Raw genomic sequence first — 26,502 nt, 5'->3', positions numbered from 1 at the left:
GGGGTTTGGGGGGTCAGTGGGTTGGAGAGTAGAGTCAGGAGGCTGTTGGAAGAAGGTTGGGGAGGGTTTGTGTGGGGTGTTGTTTGGGCCAGTGGGGGTTTGGGGGAGTGGGGTTTGTGGCGTTGGCGATTGGGGGGAGTAGGGCTGGTGAGCAATGTGTTAGGGAGGTGTCTGGGGTGAGGGGGCGGGCGCAGTGTGTTTGAGTGGGGGGAGCCTGGGGTGGGGAGGGGGCAGTGTGTTGGGTGGGGGGTCCTGGGGGTTGGGGGAAGGGCAGTGTGTTGTGAGGGGAAAGACGAGTCTTATGTAGGAAAAAACGGTGGGGGGGAATTAGTGGAATGGGGAGTGGCAGTTTGGATGGGAGAGAGGGGGTTGAGGTTAGTTGGTCGGGGAGGAAGAAGGAGAATAAGGAAGAGGAAGGGAAAGCAACAGAGAGCAGGGCAGTGTGGAAAGAAAAGATAGGAAGGGAATAATGAGAGGTGAATGAGGGGGAAAAGGGTTGTATGGAAGGAGGGATGAAGAGAAAAGTGAAAAAGAGAGATGGAAAAGGAAAAGGGGATCAACAAATGACAACAGGAGTACATTCAGCCCTGGAGTTTGTTGGATACAATCATGACTGACCTGTGTTGCTAGCTCCTAGTTTTCCGCGTTAGTTTCACTTTGATTATTTAGTGCTGTTACCCAGCAAGAATGTACTCAAGCCTGTCCTAACATTTATAATTGATTGACTTGCAATCTGTGTCCCAACTTTTGTGGGACTGTGTTTTTCTTCAATGTTTCCTTCTCCTAAGCTTGTCCTCCTTTGTCCTTCTGAGATCACATTTCAGGGATACTAATTTAGTCTGTAATCTTGTATCTTGGATTGCCAGCAGAGTCCTTTGTCATGTTGCTGCCTTGTAAATTCAGTTCCTGTATTAACACCACATTGTGTGCATACAGGGACAGGGTATAACTATGGGCTGATCACTCTTGTATGTTCAGAGTTTTCAAACCCAGAACATAGGTCGATTGGGCTGAATTCAATATTGTGTCACCCATTGAGTGACGAGAGAAAGATGTGGGATGGAGGGGGATCTCATCCACCTTTATTTCAATATGCAATCTTGTAATATTAAAATTGTAATTGTAACAAAATGTGTTTTGTACTGTCAATGTAATCATTTGAAGCTGGAAATCAGTTATCTGTAAGAAATAGGGTGGTTATACTAGGGGATTTTAACTTTCCAAACAGGGGAGGCCTCTTGGTATTATCGTTGGAGTGTTAACCCAGAGACCAGATAACATTCTGGGTTCAAATGCTGCTACGGCAGATGTGGAGTTTGAATTCAATAAATATCTGGAATTAATCTAATGATGACCATGAATCCGTTGTCGATTGTCGGAAAAACCCATCTGTTCACTAACATCCTACAGGGAAGGAAACTGCCATCCTTACCTGGTCTGGCCTACATGTGACTCCAGACCCACAGCAATGTGGTTGACTCATAACTGCCCTCTGGGCAATTAGGGATGGGCAATAAATGCTGCGTAGCCAGTAACGCCCTCATCCCGTGAATGAATAAAGAAAAAAGAATAGAATGGGACTGCCAGTGACCGTAATTCTATTCATTTTAGAATAGTGATGGAAATGGATAGACCGGATAAACGTTAAAGGCCAATTTTGACGGTATTAGGTAAGTGCAGATAATGATCAGCCTAGGAGAATGAGTAGTTATTAGTGGACAAGTAGTGGTTAATGGTGGGTTGTGTGTAATAGTAGCCCATGTGATAACAAGGCCTCGTGTGCAGGGCTTGGGGTAAGGACAGAGGAGAAGGTGCCTCAAGTCCTAAAATAGTTGAACTCAATATTGAGTCCAGAAGGCTGTAGAGTGGAGTATGGGAGTTGAGTTTATTTAAGGCTAAGTTAGATAGAGTTTAGGTTCACAAGAGGTGAGGACTGGGAGGAAGGTGGAAGGGGTAGCATTGTTGACAGGAAAGTGGAGTCAGAGCAGCCCTGATCTTGTAGGATGACATAGGAAACTCAAAAGGCTGAATGTCCTACTCCTGGCCCAAAGTCCCATGTTCCTATGATTTTGTCACCATAAGTTTTGTTTTCTGTTCTAGTTTATGTGCGCCAGTACCAGTTATGGACGGTGGTGTGTGAGTCCAGTGTTGTCATCCATCAGTTGTCCAGGTAAGCACACCACACTTCACTTTGTGAGTGCACTTTGGAAATCTGCAATAAAACCAGAGGAAGCATGAAATAATTCAGCAGAGGAGATAGCATCTGGAGGGAGTGAAACAGCATGAACACTTTAGGCTTTTCATTTGAACATGCTGACCTTCAAGATGCAACAGGATTTAGGCAAGTTATGGAGATAGCAACAGGAGGAAGGATGAGAGGAAAAAAATACAAAGCCACAGTCTTTGGCAGCGTGGAAAGCAGGACAGATTAAATGATCAAAGGGATGGTGCTGGAAGGCCAACAGGAAGTGGGAAAGGAACAAGTAATGAAACAAAAAAGGAGTCTAGAGGAGGTGTGAATGGCACATGCAGAATCAGAGCTAATAGTAGGTGTCTCAAAGCCAAACCAAAAACACAAATGGATGTGCTAGGAAATTGTTGAGCTTGAGGTTAGGTCTGAGAGGTTGTAAATTGCCTAATTGAAAGGTCAAGTGCTGTTCAGTGACCCTGCACTGACCTTCACTGGAACAGTGTCAGTGATGTTCTAGTTCAGAGTGGGAGCAACGGAGACAGGTTTCAACAAACAGGCCAATAGAAGCTCAGGGCCACATTTGTGGACCCAATCTGCGTTTTGCCTACACTGTGTAGGCAAGCACCCATCGTGCTGCATCTCTCTGGTTGGCAAGGCAAATCCCTGTGGAAAGGGCGGCACGGTGGCACAGTGGTTAGCACTGCTGCCTCACAGCGCCAGGGGCCCGGGTTCGATTCCAGCCTTGGGCGACTGTCTGTGTGGAGTTTGCACATTCTCCCCATGTCTGCGTGGGTTTCCTCCAGGTGCTCCGGTTTCCTCCCACAGTCCAAAGATGTGCAGGTTAGGTGGATTGGCCGTGCTAAATTGCCCACAGTGTTCAGGGAGGTGTAGATTAGGTGGGTTATAGGGGGATGGGTCTAGGTGGGATGCTCTGAGGTTCAGTAGGGACTTGCTGGGCCGAAGGGCCTGTTTCCACACTGTAGGGATTCTATGATCTATGAATATTTTGAAGTGCAGTACTGCTATCCAGAGGTACCTGGCTAATAATCATGCCTCAATTACAAAAAGAAAGAATGTTCTAGTTCGTTGTCACGTTATTTGTGGGGAGGTAGCTGGGAGCAAAGTAGCTCCCACCTCTTCTATATTACAGCGTGCAGAAAGACCTGTCAACGTCCAGCCTGGAGCTAGTTAGTGGCAAGTGACATGCCATTAATGTGCTTGTCGGTGACCATCTCCTTTTGACATTCAGTGGCGTTGCCATCGCTGAATCCCACAAGATCAACGTCCTGGGGGTTATCATTAACCAGAAACTGAACCAGATCAGTTCAGGCCAGGTCAGAGGCTAAGAATCCCACAAGAACCCTCCTCCTGACTCCTCAAAGCCTATCCGCTATCTCACAAGCAAGGGGTCAGGACCGTACTACAATGTTCCTTACTTGCTGAGATGTGGGGCTCTAATAACACTCAAGCCTGAATTCATTCAGGACACAACCTCCTTGGTTAGCACCCAGCTTAAAAATTTAAACATTCACTCCGTCCACCACCGATGTTCAGTGCTAGCACTGTGTGGCGCTGTAACACAAGATGCGCTGCAGTAGGGCTCCTCTGTCATTTTTGTCCATGCCCGAAACATCTACCAGTAAGAAGACAAAGACAGCAAATGCATGTAAATTTGCAAGTTCCCCTCTACTTCGCATACCATTTTTGCTTGGAAGCACATTATCATTTCTTTACTGTGACTGGGTCAAGCTCCCACAGTTCCTTCCCTAATAGCACCAAGGGCTATACCCACAACCCAAAAACTAGTGACCTCCAAGTTCTGTGCAAGAATAAAACTAATTAAAGCTCAGATTCCACCCCTGCCATGTTGCTGTGCTTCTTTCTCATCGTTCCATTGTTTTCTTCCACCAGTGTGTGTGTGTTTGTTGTCCTGTGGTGGTACATGGACCAGAATCGCCTGTCTCCTCACCAGCTCTTCACATACGGCCTCCTTCTGTCTCTCTTCGGCTACCTTACGTTTGACATCATTGACTCAGGGGCAGGGCGAAATCACAGTGGTCGAACACGTGAGTGTGAACCCCGTGACAACTGCAAGGGCTAACGCAGGAGTTTTGCGTCTTCTCCTGTTTGATTTTGCACCCAGAATGCAGAGCTCATCAGCTGGCAAGTGCCAACCCACTGGAAAAGCAGCCTGTCCCTCAATCCAAAGTAGAATTCGCCTGAAACTGACCTGTTCCAATTTGAACCTAGTCACCAGGAGGTTGTTGGGAGATTGATTGGCGCATCTCTGTAGGGCTCAGGGATTCCCTAACCGTGTTCCAGTGGGGTTACATTCTCGCCTCTGAGTCCAGAGCTCCCTACGCTCAAGTCCTGGACCCCGCTCCATGGTCAGTGGACGACCCGAAGTGGGAATCATATTACTAGATCCTTGAGTCAGTTGACTACCCCAGCACTACATATATCCCTCAAATCAACATTGCTTAAGAGTGGATGACCTGCTAACAGTGAAAGGGGTTGTCAGAGGACAGTTGGGAGCACTTGGCAGGGCCACTTTGGAGATCCTTTGACAGAAGAAGGAAGTACAAAATGAGTACTTTGGAAGAGGACTAAGCTAAATGAAGAGGTTACTAGGTTACTGAATGAGGTAAAAGTAGATTAAAAAAAGGAAGGAACTGCAGAAATGTTAATCTGCCATTCTCTGTGATGCACTGCACTGTGGTTCCAGAGTTCTGCACGATTCTAATGTTACAGCCTTTGTTCAAGAAGCAAGGAGAGAGGGATAAAGTTGTTAACACAGTCCTGGGGGTTTAACATTGGGAGTAGGGAAGGTTCTAGAAAAGACCATTCAGGGTAATGGTGACAAGCCATTTGCACCTGCATCAACTGACAAAGGAAAGTCACCACAGACTTGTCAGGGAAAAATAATGTTTGACAAACTGAATTGAGTTTTTTGATGAGGTGACTGAGGGCTGCAAGTCATGAGGAAAGCTCATTATTGCGCAGGGAACTGAGTATAAAATTAGGACGGTGTTTACTTCATTTATACAAGCCATTGATGAGACTGCATCTGCAGCAAAAGCAAAATATTGTGGATGCTTTAAATCTGTAATTAAAGTGCTTGAGAAAGCCAGTAGGTCTGGAAACAGCCTTGGAGAGAAACCAATTCAACGTTTCAAGGTCGACATTCAGAAGAGTCGTTCTGGACTCAACATTAACTCTTCCTCTTCACGCAGATGCTGCCAGACCTGCTGAGTCTCTGGAATACCGTGTGCGGTTTTGGTCTTAGTCAAGAAAAGATGCAAATGCATTGAAGGCAGTTCAGAGAAGGTGTACTAGACTGATATCTGGAATTGGTGGGTTGTCTCATGAGGAAAGGTTTGACAGGCTAGGCCTGTATCTGCTGTAATTTGGGGAGGTGGTGACCTGATCAAAAGATCCTGAGAAGTCTTGATGGGTGGACGTAGAAAGGACATTTCCTCTTAGGTGAGAATCTGAAACTAGGGAGTAATTATGTACGCCCATTTATCACATGAGAATTTCTTTCTGAGTCATGAGACTTTGGAACTCCACCTTGAAAAAGCAGAAGTTTTGAATATTGTTAATATAGAAGTAGACAAATTCTTGCTAAGCAAAGTGGTGGAAGGTATCGCAGGGTCAGAAAGGCTTGTGGAATAATCAGATCAGCCATGATCTTAGTGAATGGCGGAAGAGGCTCAATGGCTGAGTGGCCTACTCCTAACTGATACGTTCATACTTAGGACAGTGAATGTGGATTGATTACAAAAAAATTGTTTAATAAAATACCATAGTTTTGGGTTATACCAAAATGGGAACCAATGGAATAGAAGGGGCTGTGGCAGCATGGAAATAAAGATGACTAAGGGATAAAAACGGAAAGGTACAGCAAAGGAGAAATGTATTAGAGATTGCCCACATTCACAACACTTGTTAACATTCACAACATGGTAGCAGCAGACTACAGTTCACTTGGGTAGACAGCATTGCAGTGGCAATGTGGAATTTTTACATTCATCATATAGTCCGGAGCTGTGACTGTAGATCCAACTTTCCTTCCATCACGTAGCTGATCAGGGTGCACTCTCACTGCCTGATGCCAACATGTTTTGACAGGATCTGCAAATCAATAACCACCCTGTTAGAATGCGTTGTGAACGCATCTCACTTAGTCATTAAGAACCCAGAGATTGCTTTGCAAGATTCCTTTTTAACACAAAATACCTGGATGCTGGAAATTGGAAATAAGAATAAATAAAGGCACTGGAGAAACTCCGAGGGTCAATGACTGTGGAGAGAAACAGAACTGACATTTCAAGTCTCTGACTTTTCATGACAAACTCTATACCCCTCTCCACAGTTGCTGAGGGCAAGGTGGAAAGGAGCAGACACATGGAATTTGATGTAGAAAAGTGTGAAGTGATCCATTTTTCTGGAGGGATTGAAGGCCAACAATATATTTAAAATGGAACAATTTTTAAAAAGGAGGGTGTTCAAGAGTGGGGAGAGCTGGAGATGTTCGTGCTCAAGTCCTGAAAATGGCAGGGCAACTTAGCAGAGAGTTAATAAGTCATTCAGGCTTTATAACAATTCACATTTAGAAATGTTTAAAAGAAATGATTCTGAAATGTGATTGACATTGTTAAATGCCTTTGTCGGTATAGTGTCTTCCAGCTCAGGGGTGGCCTTAGCCAGGCTGTTGAATTCTGCACCTTTATTTAAAGCTAATTCCCGGAGGGCAGGGAATGGTGGTAAAACGGTGACTTTAACCCCTATATGTTCCAACTTGCTTTCCACAGGATGGGCTGACCTAAAGAGCACTGTCGTCTTTGTGACATTCACGTACGGGTTTGCCCCAGTTCTGAAAACACTGACAGAATCCATCAGCACCGACACTATCTACGCCATGTCTGTAAGTGGCAGCACAAGGGTTTATTACCTCATTCGTTGGTGGGCAAAGGCCATTAGGGCCATAGGGGACTGTGTCACGGCATTTTTTTTGGACTTCTAATTTTCTGTCTTCTGGCTCTTAACTCAATTTTAAAACACTGTTCCTGCTATCCATAACGCATCACGGCCTCAACTCGAACCCCCTCTGTACATTTCGCCCATCCCACAACCCTCTGAGATTTACTGTCTATTTCAACGTATGTAACATTGCCCCAGCCAGTCTTCCAGTATATTGGACCCTGCACACCTTCAGTTTGTCAGTCGCGGACACCCTCATTTCTGCTTCTGTCAATTTTAAACTTGTCTATTTCAACACGCCCCTGGTCAGTGTTCCAACATGAAGTTGAGCTCAGCTAACATCTACTGCCTCTCAATATTGTTACCACATCCTGTGAGGCCATTCAGCCTGTTTTGTGTGCACTGGCTCTCTGAGTGAGCAATGCACCTTCTTCCACTCCCCCTTTTCCCAGCCATCCTGCACGTTTTTCCTTTCCAGATACCAGTCCATTCCCTCTTGAAAACCATGATTGAATGTTCCTCCTCCGCACATACTGGATTGTAACCACTTGTGGTGCAAAAGGGTTTTACCTCAAATCTCCACAGTTTCTCCGGTGATGTTGCCTTAAATCAATGGCCTTTCAATTCCTTCACTTCCAGGAATAGTTTCTTTCCCTGTCTATGTAGACCTCGTCATGTTCACCCATCATTCCTGTGGAATCGGAGAATCTACAGTGTGGAAGCGGGCCATTTGGCACTTCGAGTCCACAATGACCCTAACAAGAGCAGCCCACCCAGATCCACACCCTACCCCATAACTCTGCATTTCCCATAGCTAATCCACCTAGCCTACATCCCTGCACACTACAGACAATTTAGCTTGGCCAATCCATCTAACCTTCACCTATTTGGACTGTGGGAGGAAACCGGAGCACCAGAGGAAACCCTTGCAGATACAGGGAGAATGTGCAAACTCCACACAGACACTCGCTGAAGGATGGAATTGAACACAGGTCCCTGGCACTGAGAGGCAGCAGTGCTAACCACTGAGCCATTGTGCCGCCCCTTGTACCTGCTGGGCTCTTGATTCAGTATATGTGCACCTTAAAAATGCTCAAATAACAGCGAAATACTGGGAGATACTTGAAATCTGAAATAAGAGAAATTGTTGTAGAAACTCAGCAGGTCTGACAGCATTTGGAGAGAGAGGGAAGCATAGAAAACAATTTGATTCTAATCTGACTCTTCTTTGGATGGAAGAACATCCATGTTTTTTTTTTAAATCAATCCCTGTGTATTTTAATATCACACTGAGCTAACTCCTGAATAATGATTGGTCTCTCTCCTTCTGCAGGTCTTCATGCTGTTGGGTCACCTGATATTCTTTGATTATGGAGCCAATGCAGCCATGTAAGTTCTGAATGGGGAAACTTCACTGCATGACTGGAAATTGGTCCTCTCACTCTGGTAGATACAAAGGTCTAGATCAGGGTTGACAACTTGAAAAGCTCTCCTTTTTTTAAATAATAAAAAAAGCTTGAACCGAAGGATGAAATTTTAACATTTCAAAACCAAATACTTGGCATTTTACCAAATAGTATAATTTGCATCCATAAGCAATGAAATTCAGTGCAAGTCGGTCTGGAGAGGTGATGCACTTGGGTAGGACAAACAAGGCAAGGAACCCTGGGAAGCATCGAGGATCAGAGAGAGACCTTGCAGTGTGTGTCCACCAGTCTCTTATGGTAGTGGGACCGGTAGATGAAGTAATTAAGACATACTAGCCTTCATTAGCTGAGGCATCAAGTTTCAGAGCAGCGAGGGTAGGCTGGAACTGTGTAAAAGGTTGGTTAGATCACAGATTATTGTGTACAGTTCTTGAATCCACATAAGAGGAGAGAGTGCACACAGATTTATTTAGAGAATGATAATTTAATAGCTGTAAACTAAATCTTGAATATTCATCTTTTGTCCACACAATAGAAGTGTGGCTCTTCATTTCCTTGACCTAGTACATTTTTAGACTGTCTTTTTGTGATAATGTAATCCAGCTAGGAAAGTTTGGAAGCTATGCATGCCTTAAGGACTGCAGTTTGCAGACCCATGGCCAAGATGCAGTCTGTTCAAGTGCATTTGAGATGGACAAAATTGTCTGAGTTCAGACACGATCCTCAACAAAGGGAGTTTTGTTCCAAATCTAATATTTTCTGCACGCGCCTTGGTCTCCATTCAGAATGGGAGTAGGTCCCGTTCCCCAGTGCTGACATTCTCAATGGGGGCAAACATGTAGGAAAAGATTGGAAATTTACTGAGCGCAACTAGGGCTCTTCAGTCACTTGTTCTTAGGATGTGGATGGTGTTGGCGAAAGCAACCGGTAAATGCCTATCCCCCAACCATCTCTTAAGATGGTGATGTAGCTGCTGTGTTGAACTGCACCTACCATGGGGAAGCTGTCTGGCCTGCAGGTATTTGGGCGTTGGATGTTTATCTCTCAGCCAGCACCATCAGAACCGATTATCTAGCCATGTTGTATTGCTGTTCCCAGGAGCTTGCTGTCAGCAAATTGGCTGTGGTGTTTGCTATATTTGAACAGTGATTGCCCTTCAGAAGAAGTGCCTTAGATAACAAGGTGTAGAGTTGGATGAACACAGCAGGCCGAGCAGGAAGGCTGACGTTTCGGGCCTAGACCCTTCTTCAGAAAAATACCCTTCTGAAGAAGGGTCTAGGCCCGAAACATCAGCCTTCCTGCTCCTCTGATGCTGCTTGGCCTGCTGTGTTCATCCAGCTCTACACCTTGTTATCTCAGATTCTCCAGCATCTGCAGTTCCTACTATCCCAGAAGAAGTGCCTTAGTTGTTTTGGGATGTTCTCTGAGGTGGGGACGGGCGCTATAGAATTGCAGGTCTTTAGTGAACAGCTAGTACTCTCGGACCCAGTGGCAATTTCTTTGAAAGAGGAGGGATGGGGGAGAGGGGCCTGCCCAATCTCAGAGGGGAATATTTCCATTCTGCAGTTTTCCATCAAATTATTTAGTGGTTGCATCGGCTGGTTTGGTTCCCTCCCAGCTTATCTACGTTGCCTCTTCCCCAGCAGTTCTCATTCTCTCTCTCTCTCTCTCTCTCTCTATCATTGTAGCGTCTCCAGCACTTTGTCATTGAACATGGCCATCTTCGCCTCGGTATGCCTGGCCTCGCGACTTCCCAGCTCGCTCCACGCCTTTGTCACGGTCACCTTAGCCATCGAGGTCTTCGCCCTCTGGCCTATGTTCCAGAAGAAGCTGAAGGTGCGGCTTTGTGCGGATGATGTGTTTGGGATGGTCGGGGTGAAGGACAAGGTTGAAGGGATGCTGAAGGGGTTGGTGGAAATGGAAGCAGGGATGATAGGCTCTCGGGTGTGAGGAGAGGAGATTCTGGGTTGGGAGGGGATGCAAGGGCCACATGTTGTGGGGCGGCTCGCAATAGGCCCTGGATCGTTTCCGCTGCCGGTGCCCTCGCTCTGTTCAGTGAGCAGATCCCCACGAGAAAAATGGGATTCTTTTTCTCTTGGCAGGAGTGAAACTTTGCACAGAACAGTTCTCCCTACCTGTCCTGGGCACACTGCTCCAGTGTGGGCGCTAACAATCCAGAACTGGATTCACAAAGTACAAGGCTTTGGGGCTAAGCTCATACTGGACGTTCAGATGGAGCTGTGCTTATTTTTAGTCATTTGTGAGATGAGAGTGTAGGAGCTTTGGTGACTGACTTCTGTACAGTTTTTACAATGGGAGCCACTGTGCCGTAGTGAAGGCAGTGAAACTGGCAGGTGGTGGATGTGGTGTCAGCCCTCAAGCTGCTGTGTCCTACGTGGTGTGGAGTCTGTGTTGTTGGAGCTGCAGTCATCCAGGCAAGTGGAGAGTATTCCATCACACTCTTTGTGATGTACATTGTGTGAACATACATATGCTGTGATGAGACAGGAGTCAAAAGTCACAATCCTAATTCCCAGTGTTCGTGTACAGCCACGCCTGTATGGCTAGCCCAGTTCAGTTTGTGGTCACTGCTAACCACCAGGAGGCTCAGAGCGATGGAAGTGCCATTAGTTGCAGTGAGGGGGCAATGGTACTTGTGTGGCTTCTGTCAGTCCCGGGCGCGATATCATGCAGGCCTTAGGGCATGAACTGATTCAATGTTAAAGGAGTCGTAGATCCTGCTGAATTAATGCAGTTGTCAACGAATGTTTCCACTTTTGACCTTGTGGAAGATGGGACATCGAATGATGTGAAACTTGACAGAAATGAGCAGCTGTCATACCAGTGTCCTCAGCACACTCGCCTCTCCCTTGCCATTATGGTTGAACAGCCTGACACTGCCTCACCCGGGGATGTATCATACGGCCAGACGTAGACATTTAAAGCAGCTGATGTGTTAATAAGCCAGTTCTCAGTTAATGATATCTATTCTTCTTGTTTTTCAGGCAATCACTCCTCGCTGTTACCTAGTGGTCACCGTTATCTTCACCCTGGCTGCCTTGTTGGGGGTGCTGACGGTTTCTCTCACAGGAGCTGTACTCCTCGCTCTGCTGCTGTTAGCAGTTGCCTTGCTGTGTCCTCACTACCTCATCAAGTTACAGTCCTCGAAAGAGTAAGTGCACCCATGGGTGAGAGCCTAACCTCCAGTCAGACTTATTCTGTCTGTCCATTTGGTGTCCACTTGCAAAGCAGCGCTGGGGGCGGGCGGGCGGCGCTGTTGGAGGGTCGGCGCAGTTGGAGGGTCGGCGCATTGAGCTCACTATGCCCTCTGACTACTGTGTGTTATAGAATCCTGAAGCTACATAATTGGCTGAGAAACAGTTATCTGTGGCCTGTGAAAGGCTTTGTCAGAGCAGGTCTGTTTCACATGATCTGGTGACACGCAGCTGCATTCAGTGTGATTTGAAGCCCCTCCCTCACTGACTGTGTTGTCCCTGCGGTTCATGCATGGTTGAGGACAGAGCCCAGTGTGACACTGTGTCCATCCAAACCTGGTGCAATCGCCCACCTCTGTTCTGGTGACGCAGCTCGGATTGCAGGAGGTCGCTGTCTGTGCCTGGGGCAGTCTCTTTTCACCGATCGACACCTGACTCTATCTGTTTCTGCCGCCTTCTTCCCACAGCAACATCCACGGGCCCTGGGATGAAGCGGAGATCAAAGATGACCTGTCCAGGTTCCTGGGGTGACAGCCTGCAGGAGGAGGAGCGTTCAGGCCAGTGCACCCTTTGCTCACGTTCCTGTCTGAACCTTTCTGGGAGACTGCGGTCATAGCTGACAGCGCCGCGAGTTGCGTTGGAGACAGAGCGTCCGAGCCACTGAAGTACCGGTGTCCCTTCAGAGAGCTGCCAGCCTGAAGGACTCCACCTGAGTCTGCATCCATGCCAACAGGTGCCAGCAGCAGGTCCTTCAACACTACCTCCTCTCCTGTCCCCACAGGGTGCCAGCACTTCTCCCACCCACCATCACTCTTCCTATGCCAACTAGCTATTTGAATATTAGGAGCATCACTCCTCATCCTTCAACATCCAAGCACGCTCCTGATGGACCTGGTTCGGATGCACCCCGTCCCTCCCCAGGTTGACTTTATTTCCACTCTTCCCTCGCACAGTGTGGGGGCTGACTATTGCTGTACACCAGGTCGCTCCTCCTATTGCAGACACTGGTAAAGGGGGTTTCAGGCATGAGCCTGGCGGAGGCTGAGGGGTTTAAAAGCCAGAGTCAATGCCAGCGACTTGCACAGCTGACAGCGTACAAATGGGTACGTGCCGATGTTTGTGTTCCACCTCTCGTCATCTCACCTTCTCAAGATAAACGTTTTCTCCACTCCCCTCCCCCAATCTCGTGTTTATCGAACTTCACCTCTTAATGCATCGACATTATTGCGCCTCAGTGGTAGTGAGCTCCCCACATTCGAGTGGAGAGGTTTCTCTTGAATTCCCTATTGGATGTTTATGACTGTTAAGATTTATTACTGACTTCCTCAAATTTGTGACCAAGTTTAGCTGCCCCCACCACTGTACGTAGTATCACAGAACCCTGTCAGTGCACACGGAAGCCATTCGGCCCATCATGACAGCAGTGGCTCAAAAGAGCTTTTCACTTCATGCATTTTCACTGCTTCCTCTTTGTAACCCTGTGCATTCTTCCTCTCTAAATAACCATAGAATGCCTCGACTGAACCTACCTGCACCATGCTTTGCAGCGATCCTAACCCTAACTGCCTGAAATGAAAATTTCCTCCTATTACTTTTACTTGTTACTTTAAATCGGAGTCCACTCATCCTTCCACGAGTGGGAATGTTTTCCCCCCTTGTTTACTCTGTTGGGACCCCTCATGATCTTGAATACTTTGATCAGATCTCCTGTTCTCCAAGGAGAACAGTTTCAGCTTCTCTAAACTCCCTCCATAGTTGAAATCCCTGGACCTGGACTTATTGACCTCTTCTGGGTGTGGGATGTGGGAAAGGTGGTTACCTTTCTATCAAATTCCCTTTATAATTTTATAAGTTGTCCCACCGGTTCCTTGTACTTGCTTGGACATTTTGAAAGAAAAGTGCCCTTTCCTGCTAGGTATAAGCACAAGTTATCAAATCCTGCCTTCTTAATCTCAACACTACATAAATGTTCAAACACTCTGACTCTGACAGAATCAGCAATGGGGAAGTGGAGTCTGGATCTGTATGTTTCTGCTATGTTCCCTATTATAGGCAATTGACAAGGAGCTTCAGATCCTGTAACAACCCGCCAACTGAGAATCCTCCTGGTGCTTACAGACACCTCTGGAAGTGAATTAAATAATTTTCTAGAAGCTTTGTCGTCAATTCCACTGTTCTTTGTCCACTTGTAATTTAGTTGAATTTAGCAAAACGTGGAGGTATATTTTTGCTGCTGACTATGCGCACAGCTCCTGTTCCACTCTTTGTAATTTTTGTGTAACTCATTGAAGCAAAGCACGATGTGGCAAGTTATTGGGGCATTAAATTAAATCTGCGTCGTCTCAGTCCCACTGGCTGGGGTTTATTGAACAGTGTGCCCAAAGTAAAGGAGTAGGGATTGTTTACTTGACATGGTTTCGCATGGTAGATTAATTAGTGAAGTTCCATCACATTGGATTCAGGGTGAGCTTGCCACTTGGATACAAAATGGCTTAACAGCAGGAGACAGTTGTTTTTCGGACTTGAGGTCTGTGGCCTGTGGTGGTCCGCATGGATTGATGCTGGGTCCACTTTTGTTTGTCATTTCCGTGAATGATTTAAATGAGAATATAGAAGTCATGGTTAGTAAGTTTGCAAATGACACCAAGTTTAGTAGTATCGGGGACAGTGAAGAAGGTTATCTAAGATTGTAAAGAGGTTTTGATTAGTTGGGTCAATAGCCTGGAGAGTGGCAGATGCAGTTTAATTTTGATAAATGTGTGAGGTATTGCATTTTGGTAAAACAAACAAGAGTAGGACAGAAGACAATTAAAAGTAGGGCCCTGGGTAGTGTTGTGGAATAGAGAGATCTAGGAGTTCAGATACATAATTCTTTGAAGTTTATATCACATATAAATATTGCGGTTAGGAAGGCATTTAGCACACTTGCCTTCATTGCTCAAACCTTTGAATGTAGGAGTCAGGATGTTACGTTGAGGTTGTAAAGGATGTTGGTGAGGCTCTTCTAGAGTACTGCATCCAGTTCTGGTCATCCTGTGCTAGGAAGGATATTAAACTGGAGGGTGTTCAGAAGAGATTTACCAGGATGTTGCTGGGAATGGAGGTTTGAGTTATAAGAGGCTGGATAGGCTGGGACGTTTTCACTGGAGTATAGGAGGTTGAGAAGTGACCTTAACACAACTTTGCAAAATCATGAGGGACATAAATAAGGTGAATGGTAGGTATCTTTTCCCTCAGGTGTGGAATTTAAGACTAGGGGATATATTTTAAGGTAAGAGGAGAAAAGATTTTAAAAAGACATGAGGGGCACGTTTTTACGCTGGAATGAATTTCTAGAGGAAGTGGTGCATGTGGATACAGTTACAATGTTTAAAACACATTTGGATAAGTACATGAATAAGAAATATTTGGAGTGATACGGGCCAAATGCAGGCAGGTCTAGTTTAGTTTAGTTTGGGAACATGATTGGCATGAACTGTTTGGACTGAAGGGTCTGCTTCTGTGCTGTATGACAGTCTCAAAGGCATTGGAGAGATTAAGTAAGGGAATGATGGAGCTTAGAGGCATGGCCAAATGATGGTGGTGTGTCGGTTAAAAGTGGAGATGCTGAGAAGAGGACTGCAGATATCACATGTGAGATTGCAGAGAGAGAGGGGGGGGAAGCCACGGAGGGATCTGAAAAAAACAGAGGACAATTTTAACAGCAAGGCATCACTCTGTAGATCAAGTGGATTTAGGTGTGAATTAGGATACGTTCAGCAGAGATCTGGATGACCTGGAATTTCACAGGTTAGATTTTGGGGCTCAGTGCAGGGGTGTTGCAAACTCAAATTGCAAAATTACTAATGTATTAGAGATCCAGAGAGATTAAGGCTAGAGAGAGGGTATGGCCTCTTAAAGATCAAGGAGGTCCTCTTTGTGTTGAACATCAGGAGATGGGAGAAATAATAAATGAATATTTTGTGTCAGGTTGGGATAGGATGATTAGAAAGGCATTGGGCACACTTGCCTTCATTGCTGAGTACTGGAGGAGCAGACAGGTGGGAGTAGTTTAGTTTGGGATTATGTTCAGCATGGACCAGTTGGACTGAAAGGTCAGTTTCTGTGCTGTATGACTCTGACAACTGGATGGTGGGAAGAAACTTTTAGTTAAAAATGGATGAAGGCTTGCAACTCCAGGACAGCATAAGTTTTCTGAAGCCAGAGATGAATGTGAGCAGCCCTATTTTCTTCCCTTTTGAGAAATGAGTTCCCCCATTCCTCCTAGCTCAGTAGGGTTCCTTCTCTTCCCTTTGCTGGTTTGCTGTCAGTCCTGCCACCTAGTGCCACTCCACTACCACTGCAGCCACCAAGCATTTCCAAGGCCCTGGCTTGAACAGCAGAATCCCAGGATTGTAGAGTGGAAGAGAGGAGAGATACAAGGGAAAAACATAGGATACTTGAACTTTCAACATACAGAGTACATGTGGGTTTTATTTTACACAAATTTCTTGAATGCAAAGGATTGAGTTTTATTTTAAATCATTTTAGAACCATTGATACAGGACTTACGCAGCAAAAGGAAATGACAAGTAAACCCAACTAATTGTAGCCATGATTCTCTTCCAATACAGCTCCTACGTGGAGTCAGATTACAGTACTTAAAACCAAAATGAAAAATTACCCATACGTGTCAGATTACACTTTTAAAAATTACACATGTATATATAAACACACACACGGAGCAATTTTAACCCAACTCTCGGCTCACCTGCTTGTGGTGCTCTGGTCAGCTGGGTTAAATTTCCACCGGTTTGTCAGTTTTCCTCCGCCACCTCACATTCACAAGAAACAAGACAACGTGAAGTCTGGAATCTGCAATTGCCAGTAAGATTGAGAGAGGGGTGCAGAACAGGGTTTCTGTTTCCTGGAGCCGGTCTGGGAGCCCGGTGCCACTTCTACCAGCAATGGGCAAACACAGACAGTCTTACCACTTTCTCTCTCCACCCCCCTCCCCGTATCCAGTCCGCTTCCACCACTCGAGTGTTGAAACAGCAGTTTTTGATTCCTGACACGACAGATAGCAAGCTAGCGGGGGTACAAGTGATGCAGGAAATGCTTTTTTTTAAAAAAAAACAAAAAATGAGGAATGGCCAGCGTGGGTCGGTTGTCACTATCCAGGCCCCCTTGTTGCTCAAGTTAATGCACTGGCAGAAAGAGCAATATAGGTTTGGAAGGGTCTGGACACTCAGCCAGACTAGCACAATGACATTTTCTTAAAAAATATATATATTTATATATAAAACTGATTATCAGCTGATAAACATGCCACTCCTGAGTGTTAACTCCACCAGAGAAGTCCCAATTGCAGGAGGTTGAGGGCTGCCTGACTTACTGCAGACCTCAGTCCTAGTGGTTCCTATTGGTTATGTATCTCCTTGTGCCCTCTCATCTGCCCGTGACAGGGCAACTCCTGCCTAGTGTCGGTGCCTCTCACAAACTCCCTTTCTTTCTTTCTCTCTCTCTGTGTACCCAGCCCACCCCAATGCCCCCGACCCAGCCCCGCCACGTCCTACTCATACTCAGCGATCAGGACCATCATGAGGACCCCGACCAGCAGAGCGGCGATCTCCAGCAGCGACTGCAGGGGCTTCGAGTCATCCAGCAGCTCTGGAATGACTGAGACAGTGGCAATGTAGATGAAGCCGCCGGCGGTGAACGGCAGGATCCAGGCAGTGGCGGCCTCCCCGATCCCCTCGGCCATCAGAGAGCAGGCTGTGCCGGCCAGTGCCCCCACGGCAGTAATCAGCTGCAGCATCATGGCCTGCAAGGAGCAACAAGATGATGAGTGAACCAGTTGTCGCTCAAACTTTATCACCTGCTAGACTGACCTCAACTGGGTGGCTCAGGGGTTAGCACTGGCAACTGTCTGTGTGGAGTTTGCACGTTCTCCCAGTGTCTGCATGGGCTTCCTCCAGTTTCCTCCCACCAGTCCAAAGGTGTGTAGGTTAGGGTGGACTGGCTGGGTTAAATTGCCCCATAGAGTCCAAGGATGTGCAGGCTGGGTGGGTTAGCCATGGAGAAATAGTGTTACAGGGATAGGATGGGGGGAGTGGGTCTGGGTGGGATGCTCTTCGGAGGGTTGGTACAGACTTGATAGGCTGAACAGCCTCTTTCCACACTATATGATTCTGACTGGGATACTGCGTCCCCGTTCTGTGCACCACACATTTAGAAGGCTGGCAGCACCTTGGAGAGGGTGCAGACAAGATCTGTATCACCCAGGCAGACACAAGAATGCCAAACTTCAAAGGGAACAACAATTTATACCACATGAGAAAAGGGGGCAGCCTCACGGGCATGCTTTCTTTCCAACAACCATTCCCAGCTGTGGATCATTCTCACTCTCTTCCTAGATTTCCTCCATGTCTGTTCATCTCTGTCTCTCTCCCTCTGTGTCTGATCCTTCTGTCTCTCTCCCTCTGTGTCTGATCCTTCTGTCTCTCTCCTTGTTTTTTTAAAATTTATTTTGCCCCTCATCCCTCTCTCCTTGGGGTTTTGCTCTATCCTTATTTGTTCTTGGTTCCTCCCTCTGGGTTCTCTCTGCCTCGGTCCTTTTCTCATTCGTTCCCTGGGCTTTACACTGTCTTCTCTGTCTCTCCTTCTATTTCTCTCTGGTTTCACTCTGTCTGTTCTTTGTTTCGCTGGGTATTTTTCTCTTTCTCTGCCTGGGATCTTCCTCTGTCCCTCCCTGGGTTTCTCTCTCTCTCTTTTGCATGCATTTCTTTCTCCCTGAGCGCTCTCCCACCCCCTACCCCTCTGTCTCTCAGTTTCACTCCCTAGGCACTCCATCTCTTCCTGCAGGAGGAAGATGGTGACTTTATAGAGGTTTATAAAATCATTAGAGGCATAGATAAAGTGAATAGCCAAGGTCTTTGCTCTAGGTTAGAGGAATTCGAAACTAGGGGGGCATGTTTTAAGCTGAGAGGGGAATGATTTGAAAGGGACTGGAGGGGCAACCTTTTCATACAGAAGGTGTTTCTTATGTGGAAGTGAACTGCTAGAGGAAGTGGTAGATGCAGGTACAGTTACAACATTTAAAAATTGTTGGGACAGGAACATGATTAGGTAAGGTTTGGAGGGATATGGGACAAACGCAGGCAAGCACGACTATTTTAGTTTGAGAAAACTGGTTGACGTCCATGAGTTGAACCAAAGGGTCTGTTTCCGTGCTGCATGAATCTAATCTTAAATACTGGAAGGAGTGAAACGAAAATTGGGAAAAAGCAAGGAAGTGGGACTGACTAATAGCGTCAAAATATTTCTTCGTGTGCTGCGTTGTTCAACAATTTAGTCAAAGTGAAGTGCAGAATGAGGAGGAAAGGTGTTACAGAGTGTCTCATTTTCTCAGACCCAGCAATGCTATCACACGCAACCCTCCCACCACCAAATCACCATAAATTGTTTTCTTTTTCCGTCTAACTGCTGACCACCACTGGTAAAACGCCCATGTAGCCATTTAAATGGCAACAAGCAAAGCCCATTAAAGGCAATAAAAACCCATCAAAAGTGAGGTGGGTTTAGGGAGATTGGGAAGGGGCTAAATCAAGATAGAGTTGGAGGAGGAAATACACTCTATTCCCCATGGTGCCCACCTCTCCCTCTCTCTAAAGTCAGTGATAGGACAAAGCGTGCTCCCTCTCTCCAAGGCACGGGCATAACCCCAGAAGAGGGGTAGGCAGCAGAGATAATCCCCTCCACAGCCTGCACCTGATTAAGACCAGCCTGGCCAGGCCCAGGAGCAAGGGGCACCTGTTAGAAAAGAAGCCAGGGCATGGAGGGGTTTAGGGAAAGAACTGAGGCACTAGGCAGCTGAAGGCACAGCGATTAAAATTGGTCAGTGGGGAGGCTACGGTGGCTGGAATTTGAGGAGCGTAGAGACTGGGTTGGTCGTAGGGATGGAGGTGCGAGACTGTTGTGTGGAACCAGTGTTGGTGCGCGTCACAGAAGGCAGACAGTTCTCAGCCCGAGACCAACCTCAGGGGCAAGGGGTCTTCAGCGACACTCACTTTGTGCTTGCTGCAACCAGACTGCACCAGGATGGCAAAGTCTCCGATCTCGTGCGGTATCTCGTGGAGTAGGATGGTGACGGTGGTGATGATGCCCACATTGGTGCTGACCAGGAAGGAGGCGCCAATCGCCAGGCCGTCGGTGAAGTTATGGGTGAAGTCAGCCGCCAGGTTCAGATATCCCGACACTTTGATATCCGAGACTGGAGAGAGAGAGAGAGAGAGAGAGAGAAGCCCTGTGAGACAGTGCTCCATGGAAAGGCAGTCCAGCCCCAGGTCTCAGTCAGAGGTATGACACCAGTGTGGTATCCCCTGTATCCCCAGACATGACGTGTTCCTCCAACAAACCGTAACGTCCCCTCTCTCCGGGATCGACCGTGTGGCGTGATCCTCAGCAGATGTGGGAGAAGTGGCCGGATGGAGTTGCTCCTTGAGGATGCCCCCAAAAAGGGGCCGAGACCACGGCACAAAGCCTAACCCCACGGGAGAGGGCTCCCGGCCCTGCCCTGCCCTGGAGACTGGGGCGACCGGGGTTCTCTGCACTCACCCTGTCCTGGGGCCTTGGCAGCTTCGGTCTTGATACGGGGGCTTTCGGGCTTCCGGCGCCTGCTGCCAGCCCTCTGTTCACCATGTTTACTGTGATCCTTCTCCTTTTCCTCCTCCTCCGAGCTCTCCTTGGCGTTCGGAGCAGCAGCTGGAGGAACAGACAGTGAGAGTCAGACAGCGAGGCATCTCTGAGCCCCCACCTACTGCAGGCTTCTCCACCGTCACTGACAGATCAGGGGCAGATCTGGAAAACTCTCCCTCGCCCCAAACCAGGAAAAGGAAGATACCGACAATGGGCACGTGTGTGCGCACACTTTGTCATTAGTGCTAGTGTCTCTCACATCACAGGACAGGGACAGCATGGGGTTAGATACAGATTAAAGCTCTCTCGACACTGGCCCCCATCAAACACTCCCAGGACAGGGACAGCACGGGGTTAGATACAGATTAAAGCTCTTTCGACACTGGCACCCCATCAAACACTCCCCGGACAGGGACAGCATGGGGTTAGCCAGCATAAAATTCCCTCTATTCTTTTAAATTGAAAGTAAAGCTGCCTCTGCGCTGCCTCCATCAAACACTCCCTGGGACAGAGACAGCATAGGGTTAGTTACAGAGTAAAGCTCTCTCTATTCTTTTAATGTGAAGGTCCCTCTATACGGTCCTCTTCAAACATTCCCAGGACAGGGACAGCATGGGGTTAGACACAGAGTAAAGCTCCTTCTACGAGTGTCCGATCAAACACCACTAGGGTAATGTTGGCACAGACACCTCAGTTGCATCCCGCTTCCTTACCCCTCCGTGTCCAGTGGCCACCTGTATCCCTGCTTCCTGGTAATCCGGGGAATTTTCAATCACGAAGGGATGTTGCAGTCCCGCCCAGCCAGTTCTGGAATGTTATTCCCATCGCACTTAGGCACTGCCAGCTCACAGCGTAAACAGCAGTGAAGTCCCCTCTGAGGCAGAAACACAGATGAGGAGCCGAGCCATTGACCATTTAGCACTGGCACCGTTGGATGAGTAAACCAGAGGATCAGGCTAATGCCCTGGGGGGACAGATTCAAGTCTCGTCACGGTGACTGAGGCAATTTAAATTCGATCGATAAAACTGGACTTGGAAGCCAGCAGCAGTGGCGATCTTCAAAGCCCATGTAGTTCACAACCACTGACTGGTCTATGCAACTCCAGGCCCACAGCAACGTGACTGACCTCAAACAGTTCAGCTGGCCACTCAATTCGAGGGTCATTAGAGATGGGGCCTTCGACGGTGGCACCGATAACCCGTGGAAGACTCAGAACCAATGGACGGTATCAATACCCCTCCTCCCAGCTCTCCGACCCTTGACGAAAAAAAAAGGTACCCAGCAACCAACCACCTGTCCCCCCGCCCGCCTCAATGCCCAACGAACAGTCCCCAACAACGCACCGTGAGAATGACTGTGACTGTGACTGTGACCCCCTTTCACATGACGCACAAACTTCTCCACCACAAGGAAGGCGATGATTCCACCGAGGACCCACAGGCCGACAGACATCATGTGGGAGTGGTCGTGGTCGTCACCTGCAGCGGGTGTGGGGGGGGGGGGGGGGGGGGGAAAGCGGGGGGGGAGCGCAGAGAGGCGACAGTGAGCCACTTCACTCGTGAAACATGGAGCAATCAGGCCATGGTCCCTGCGCTGCTTGCAGCCTGAGAGGGGCAAAGGTAACACTTACCAGCAGGTCAGAACAGAGGGAGAACTGCACCATGCAGGGACAATGCAGGCCTCCTGGATATGACACCAGGCTAATAAACCAGAGAACCACATCATGCTCGGGCGACCCGAGTTCGAATCTCACCGGGGCAGACAGAATTTCAACTCAATATAAACCCCCTGGAACTAAAAGTCCAATGATGACAACGACGACTGATAATGGTTTTGTGAAGTGCAGGGCACCTTGTAGATGGTACAAAGTACATCGCTAAGTAAGGGAGTCAATTGTTCGCTAATGCCTTTTAGGGAAGGAAATCTCAAAGCCAGAATGAAACCAGACAGACTGCCTGGCAAAAAAAAAAACCTAGACACTGAAAATGCCAACCTCAGCCCTGTCAACTTTGCAAAGTCCTCCTTAGTATCACCAGGTGGGAGGGGATGTTCACTGCCAAAAGTGGGATGCTGTTGGGGGAGTCGGCGTGGACTCGATGGGCCCAATGCCCTACTTCCTCACTGTAGGGATTCCATGAAAGGAAACCTCCTGCAGATTGCCATGCCATGCCACGCCCCACCCTCACGTTGAAACAAACTCTGAAGGCGGCAAGAACGCACTCTCACTGGGGGATCCTCAGTGACCTTCACCAGGAGTGGCTCACCAATACCACTGACTGGCCAAGTCTTAAAGGTCATAGCTGCCAGGCTGGGTCCATGGCAGATGGGGAAGGAACCAGCAAAAGGGGAAAAATCATCATACCTCTCCTCACTAACTGCCCGCATACAGATCTGTTGAAAGGATTACTCTTATTTCACATGGAACTATAAACCGGAAAATGTAAAATTGGACTATTTGCTGCTTTTTGATGATTAAAAGAAAAGTGGAACTATGTGGTCATTTATCAGTCACATAGGGCATGTAAACATTGCTGGAGGCTGTGTTTAGATACTTGTGCACTGGTATCAGGTGCCTTTTAAAAAAGAAAAACTAACTGCCTAGCAACAGATTTTGGACAGGCTTCAAGTAGCAGAAAGGCACTGAGCCAAGGGGCAAGAAAGCAGCTGGGAGGCAGACGTCCCAAAAACCAGATCCTAACCTCTCTTTTCTAAAAGTCAGAAAAGAAATAACAAAGACTTTGCAATTAAAACAAAACAAACTTCTAACTCAAGCCAAGACAAGGCTAACAGGAATGACAGGACTGTCCTCTGAGGAGAGATTGGGCCTGTAGTCACGATAGTTTACAAAAACGAGAGTGGATCGGACTGAAACGTTAAGAAACTCTAACAGGGTTAGATAGAGTAGACGCAGCGGGGGGGATACTTTCCCATGGTTGAGGTGTCTACAACCACAGGTCACAGTCTCAGGAGATGTGAGTAGGCCATTTAGGAATGATAAGAGAAAACATTTCTTTATTAGAAATGTGAAATTCACTAGGTTTTGGGATATTAAAGGCATCGAGGAGCAGAGGGAGAGTGCAGGAATGGAACATCGAGCCAACGATCAGTCATTATCATACTGAATGGCAAAGCAGACACAAGGATCCAAAGCACCAAAGTCTACTCCCAGGTTTCTATATTTCCATGTCAGTCCAGAGGGGGTGCCGCACTGCCACGGGCTCTGTGCTGTTGCTCTCTTACCTCGATGTGAGTGCCCATGGTCAATATTCTCCAAAGGTTTGAGGCGGCGCTCAGGAGCCTCATTGTGAGAATGTGGATCTAGATGGGAAAAAAAAAGAAGCATTTACTTTTCAAACGTCTGCCCCTCAGCTTGCAGCACCATGGGGTGCCACTCGTCCATGCATAGTGCTGCAGCCAAGACTCCAGATCCACTCAGCTTGTCTCCCTTAATGCAGCCTGACCTCTGCTCGCCTTCCCGATATCCCCTTCACTTTCCCTGATACTCCATTTCACTTCCTCCCTTAGCAATACCCCCTTCCCCCCCCTTTCCCACATTTCCCTCCCCCCCCCCCCCGCCCCAAACCCAATACCCCTTCCAGCAATGTCAGCAATAGCTGCAGGTTTCTAATTGTTTTTGCAGTTAGTCAAGACTCACATAGAATTTACAGGTAAGGACTGCACACTCATTTCCTTTGAGACTTTTTTTTTTAAAAAAAGAAGAAAACAGGGGCGGCACGGTGGCTCAGTGGTTAGCACAGCGCCAGGGACTGGGGTTCCATTCCACCCTCGGGTGACTGTCTGTGTAGAGTCTGCGCGGGTTTCCTTCCACAGTCCAAAGATATGCATGTTACGTGGATGCATCGTGCTAAATTGTCCAGAGATGTGCAGGCTAGGTGGGATAACTATGGGAAATGCAGCATTACAAAGATGGGGTGGGATGGCTCTTCAGAGCGTGGACTCGATCGACCGTATGGCCTGCTCCTAAACTGTAGGGATTCTATTAACAATCAGTGATCTCTGTACATTCAAGACGAGCGATCAATTCCAGATTTCTGCTCAATGTATAGATTTAAACTCAATCCAGCTGTGGAGACGTTAGCGACACAACGACACTTTATTTTAAGAAACGAACACTCAGCCTTGAACTCGTATCCACTAATACTGCCATGAAGGGAAGCGGGATGATAAAGCAGGCCAGCTATGCCAGGATCCAGCAGCTGCTGACGGACGTGTGAGAATCTGCACAGGAATGCTCCATCAGAATCCCCCCTGCTTCACCCACACACCCCCAGCCTCAAAGACAGCACTCCCAGATCAGACAGAGTCCAGGTCTGATGACTGTCTCCTTCCCACAGTGCTCCATGTCACCTTTTCGCTTCCCAGAGCCGAGAGTTCAGAAACACCTGGCACAAACCCCCCAAAGGGCACTTGGTTCTCAAATGTGTCTGAAGGGTGTTTACCCTATTTCTCACCTTCCCTCTCCCCAAAAACGGCCAGCTCATCCAGACCCCAAACAGCCCCTTGGCCTCGCCATGACTCCTCTCATCTCCCCACCTGCCCATCACTTCTTTGCTCCAGTCCCACCCCACATTCCATTCTGGTCCCCTTGCTCCCGACACACAGCCCCCTTGTGTCACAGTGCCCCATGCTGCCTACAGGATGGGGTGGCACACTAGCTCAGTGGTTAGCACTGCTGTCTCACAGCCCTAGGGACCCAGATTCAATTCCAATTTCAATTCAGGCGACTGTCTGTGTGGAGCTTGTGCATTCTCCCTGCATCTGCTTGGGTTTCTTCTGGGTGCTCCAGTTTCCTCCCACAGTCCAAAGGTGTGCAGGTTAGGTGGATTGGCCATGGAAATGCAGGGTTATAGGGATACCCTAATCCTAACCCTATCCCTATCCCTATCACAGGGGTGAGTCTGGGTGGGATTGCTTTCCGAGAGTCAGGGTGGAGCTGCTGGGCTGAATGGCCTGTTTCCACACTGTAAGGATTCTATGAAAACCGCTGTGTCTCTCTTGCTCCTGCCCCTTCCATTTCACCGCCACCTCACTCACTCCCTTCCCTCCCGTTCCACTTCTCCCACTACCCCAATGGCTTTTCCTCATGTCCTGTTCTCTGGCCATCACTGCATCCTATCCCTCTCTTCCCAGTCTCCCAGTGCCCAGTGCCTCCAGACATGCCAACTCACCAAGTGCGTGTGGAATGAGATGGAGAAAGGCATCTCCAAGGAGCCCTCCTGAAGCAAAGCTCAGCAGCACCTTGAGAAGGCACTTGTGTTTGGAGGTGTTCGATTCGACGGGGATGAAAAACAGGATGAAGAAAGGAGCGGCGCTGATCAACACTGTCGCTCCAACAGCCTGCCAGACACAGACAGATTTGCTTACAATGAAAACGTCATTATCTTCCCATCCCACGGCTCCCCATCTGTTTTGGCAAAAGTCCCATACTGCTGCCTCAGCAGCTACCACTCCAGTTACTGCACTCAAAGTCATGGATTTCAAATCTTACTCCAAACACTCAAACATCAAAGTTATCACTTCAGGGCAGTACCAAGGCAGAATGGCGCTGTCAGAGGGCTGGTCCGATGGGAGCGCGCGCTATCGGAGGGTTTGCTGTATTGTTAGAGGGATCGTCTTTTCAAAGCATCATCTCGTTCAAGAAACTTTAATTTGAAGTACCGTTTTCCGACTAGGAGAACAGAGAATATCCTCACCAAGCATTTTGGATTGGTCTCAAACATTGTACTGTATGACCAGGTTTGGGAGATCCAGTCTGGAGCTGGGAACACAAACTCATACTTTGATTGACTAGTGTCCCAGCTTTGTGAGGTCATAGGCCGCCGGTTGTGAGGTCACAAGGCTTTGTGAGATCACAGGCCACCTGCTGTGAGGTCACAGGGCTGAGAGGTCATGGCCATCTGCTGTGAGGTCACTGGGCTGAGAGGTCATGGGCCGTCTGCTGTGAGGTCACTGGGCTGAGAGGTCATGGGCCGTCTGCTGTGAGGTCAC

General features: G+C 47.8%; 2 protein-coding genes across 3 annotated transcripts in view; one reads left to right on the top strand and one right to left on the bottom strand.

The window, feature by feature from the left end:
- Positions 1-13,969, top strand: part of pigc (phosphatidylinositol glycan anchor biosynthesis, class C) — a 43,679-nt gene extending 29,710 nt beyond the window's left edge. Inside the window, exons 3-9 of the mRNA XM_048616499.1 lie at positions 2,101-2,170; positions 4,103-4,257; positions 7,006-7,118; positions 8,508-8,563; positions 10,290-10,437; positions 11,607-11,773; positions 12,284-13,969. Coding sequence (XP_048472456.1) covers positions 2,101-2,170; positions 4,103-4,257; positions 7,006-7,118; positions 8,508-8,563; positions 10,290-10,437; positions 11,607-11,773; positions 12,284-12,347 — 773 coding nt within the window. The 3' untranslated portion in view covers positions 12,348-13,969. The remainder of the gene's footprint in view (positions 1-2,100; positions 2,171-4,102; positions 4,258-7,005; positions 7,119-8,507; positions 8,564-10,289; positions 10,438-11,606; positions 11,774-12,283) is intronic.
- Positions 13,970-16,271: 2,302 nt separating this feature from the next.
- Positions 16,272-26,502, bottom strand: part of LOC109919960 (protein catecholamines up) — a 13,470-nt gene continuing 3,239 nt past the window's right edge. Inside the window, exons 2-7 of one of the 2 annotated variants that reach the window (XM_048616759.1) lie at positions 25,683-25,851; positions 23,734-23,811; positions 21,837-21,971; positions 20,412-20,558; positions 19,865-20,067; positions 16,272-17,619 (exon numbers count right to left, since the gene is read on the bottom strand). In XM_048616759.1, the coding sequence (XP_048472716.1) occupies positions 17,368-17,619; positions 19,865-20,067; positions 20,412-20,558; positions 21,837-21,971; positions 23,734-23,811; positions 25,683-25,851 (984 nt within the window). In that variant the 3' untranslated portion in view covers positions 16,272-17,367. The remainder of the gene's footprint in view (positions 17,620-19,864; positions 20,068-20,411; positions 20,559-21,836; positions 21,972-23,733; positions 23,812-25,682; positions 25,852-26,502) is intronic. The other variant, XM_048616760.1, reaches the window with a different exon arrangement.

Source organism: Rhincodon typus, chromosome 35 (genome assembly GCF_021869965.1).
Source record: "Rhincodon typus isolate 14 chromosome 35, sRhiTyp1.1, whole genome shotgun sequence".
NCBI classification, from domain to species: Eukaryota; Metazoa; Chordata; class Chondrichthyes; order Orectolobiformes; family Rhincodontidae; genus Rhincodon; species Rhincodon typus.
Note: the sequence above shows the minus strand (reverse complement) of the source record. Positions and strands in the feature narration are given on the sequence as shown.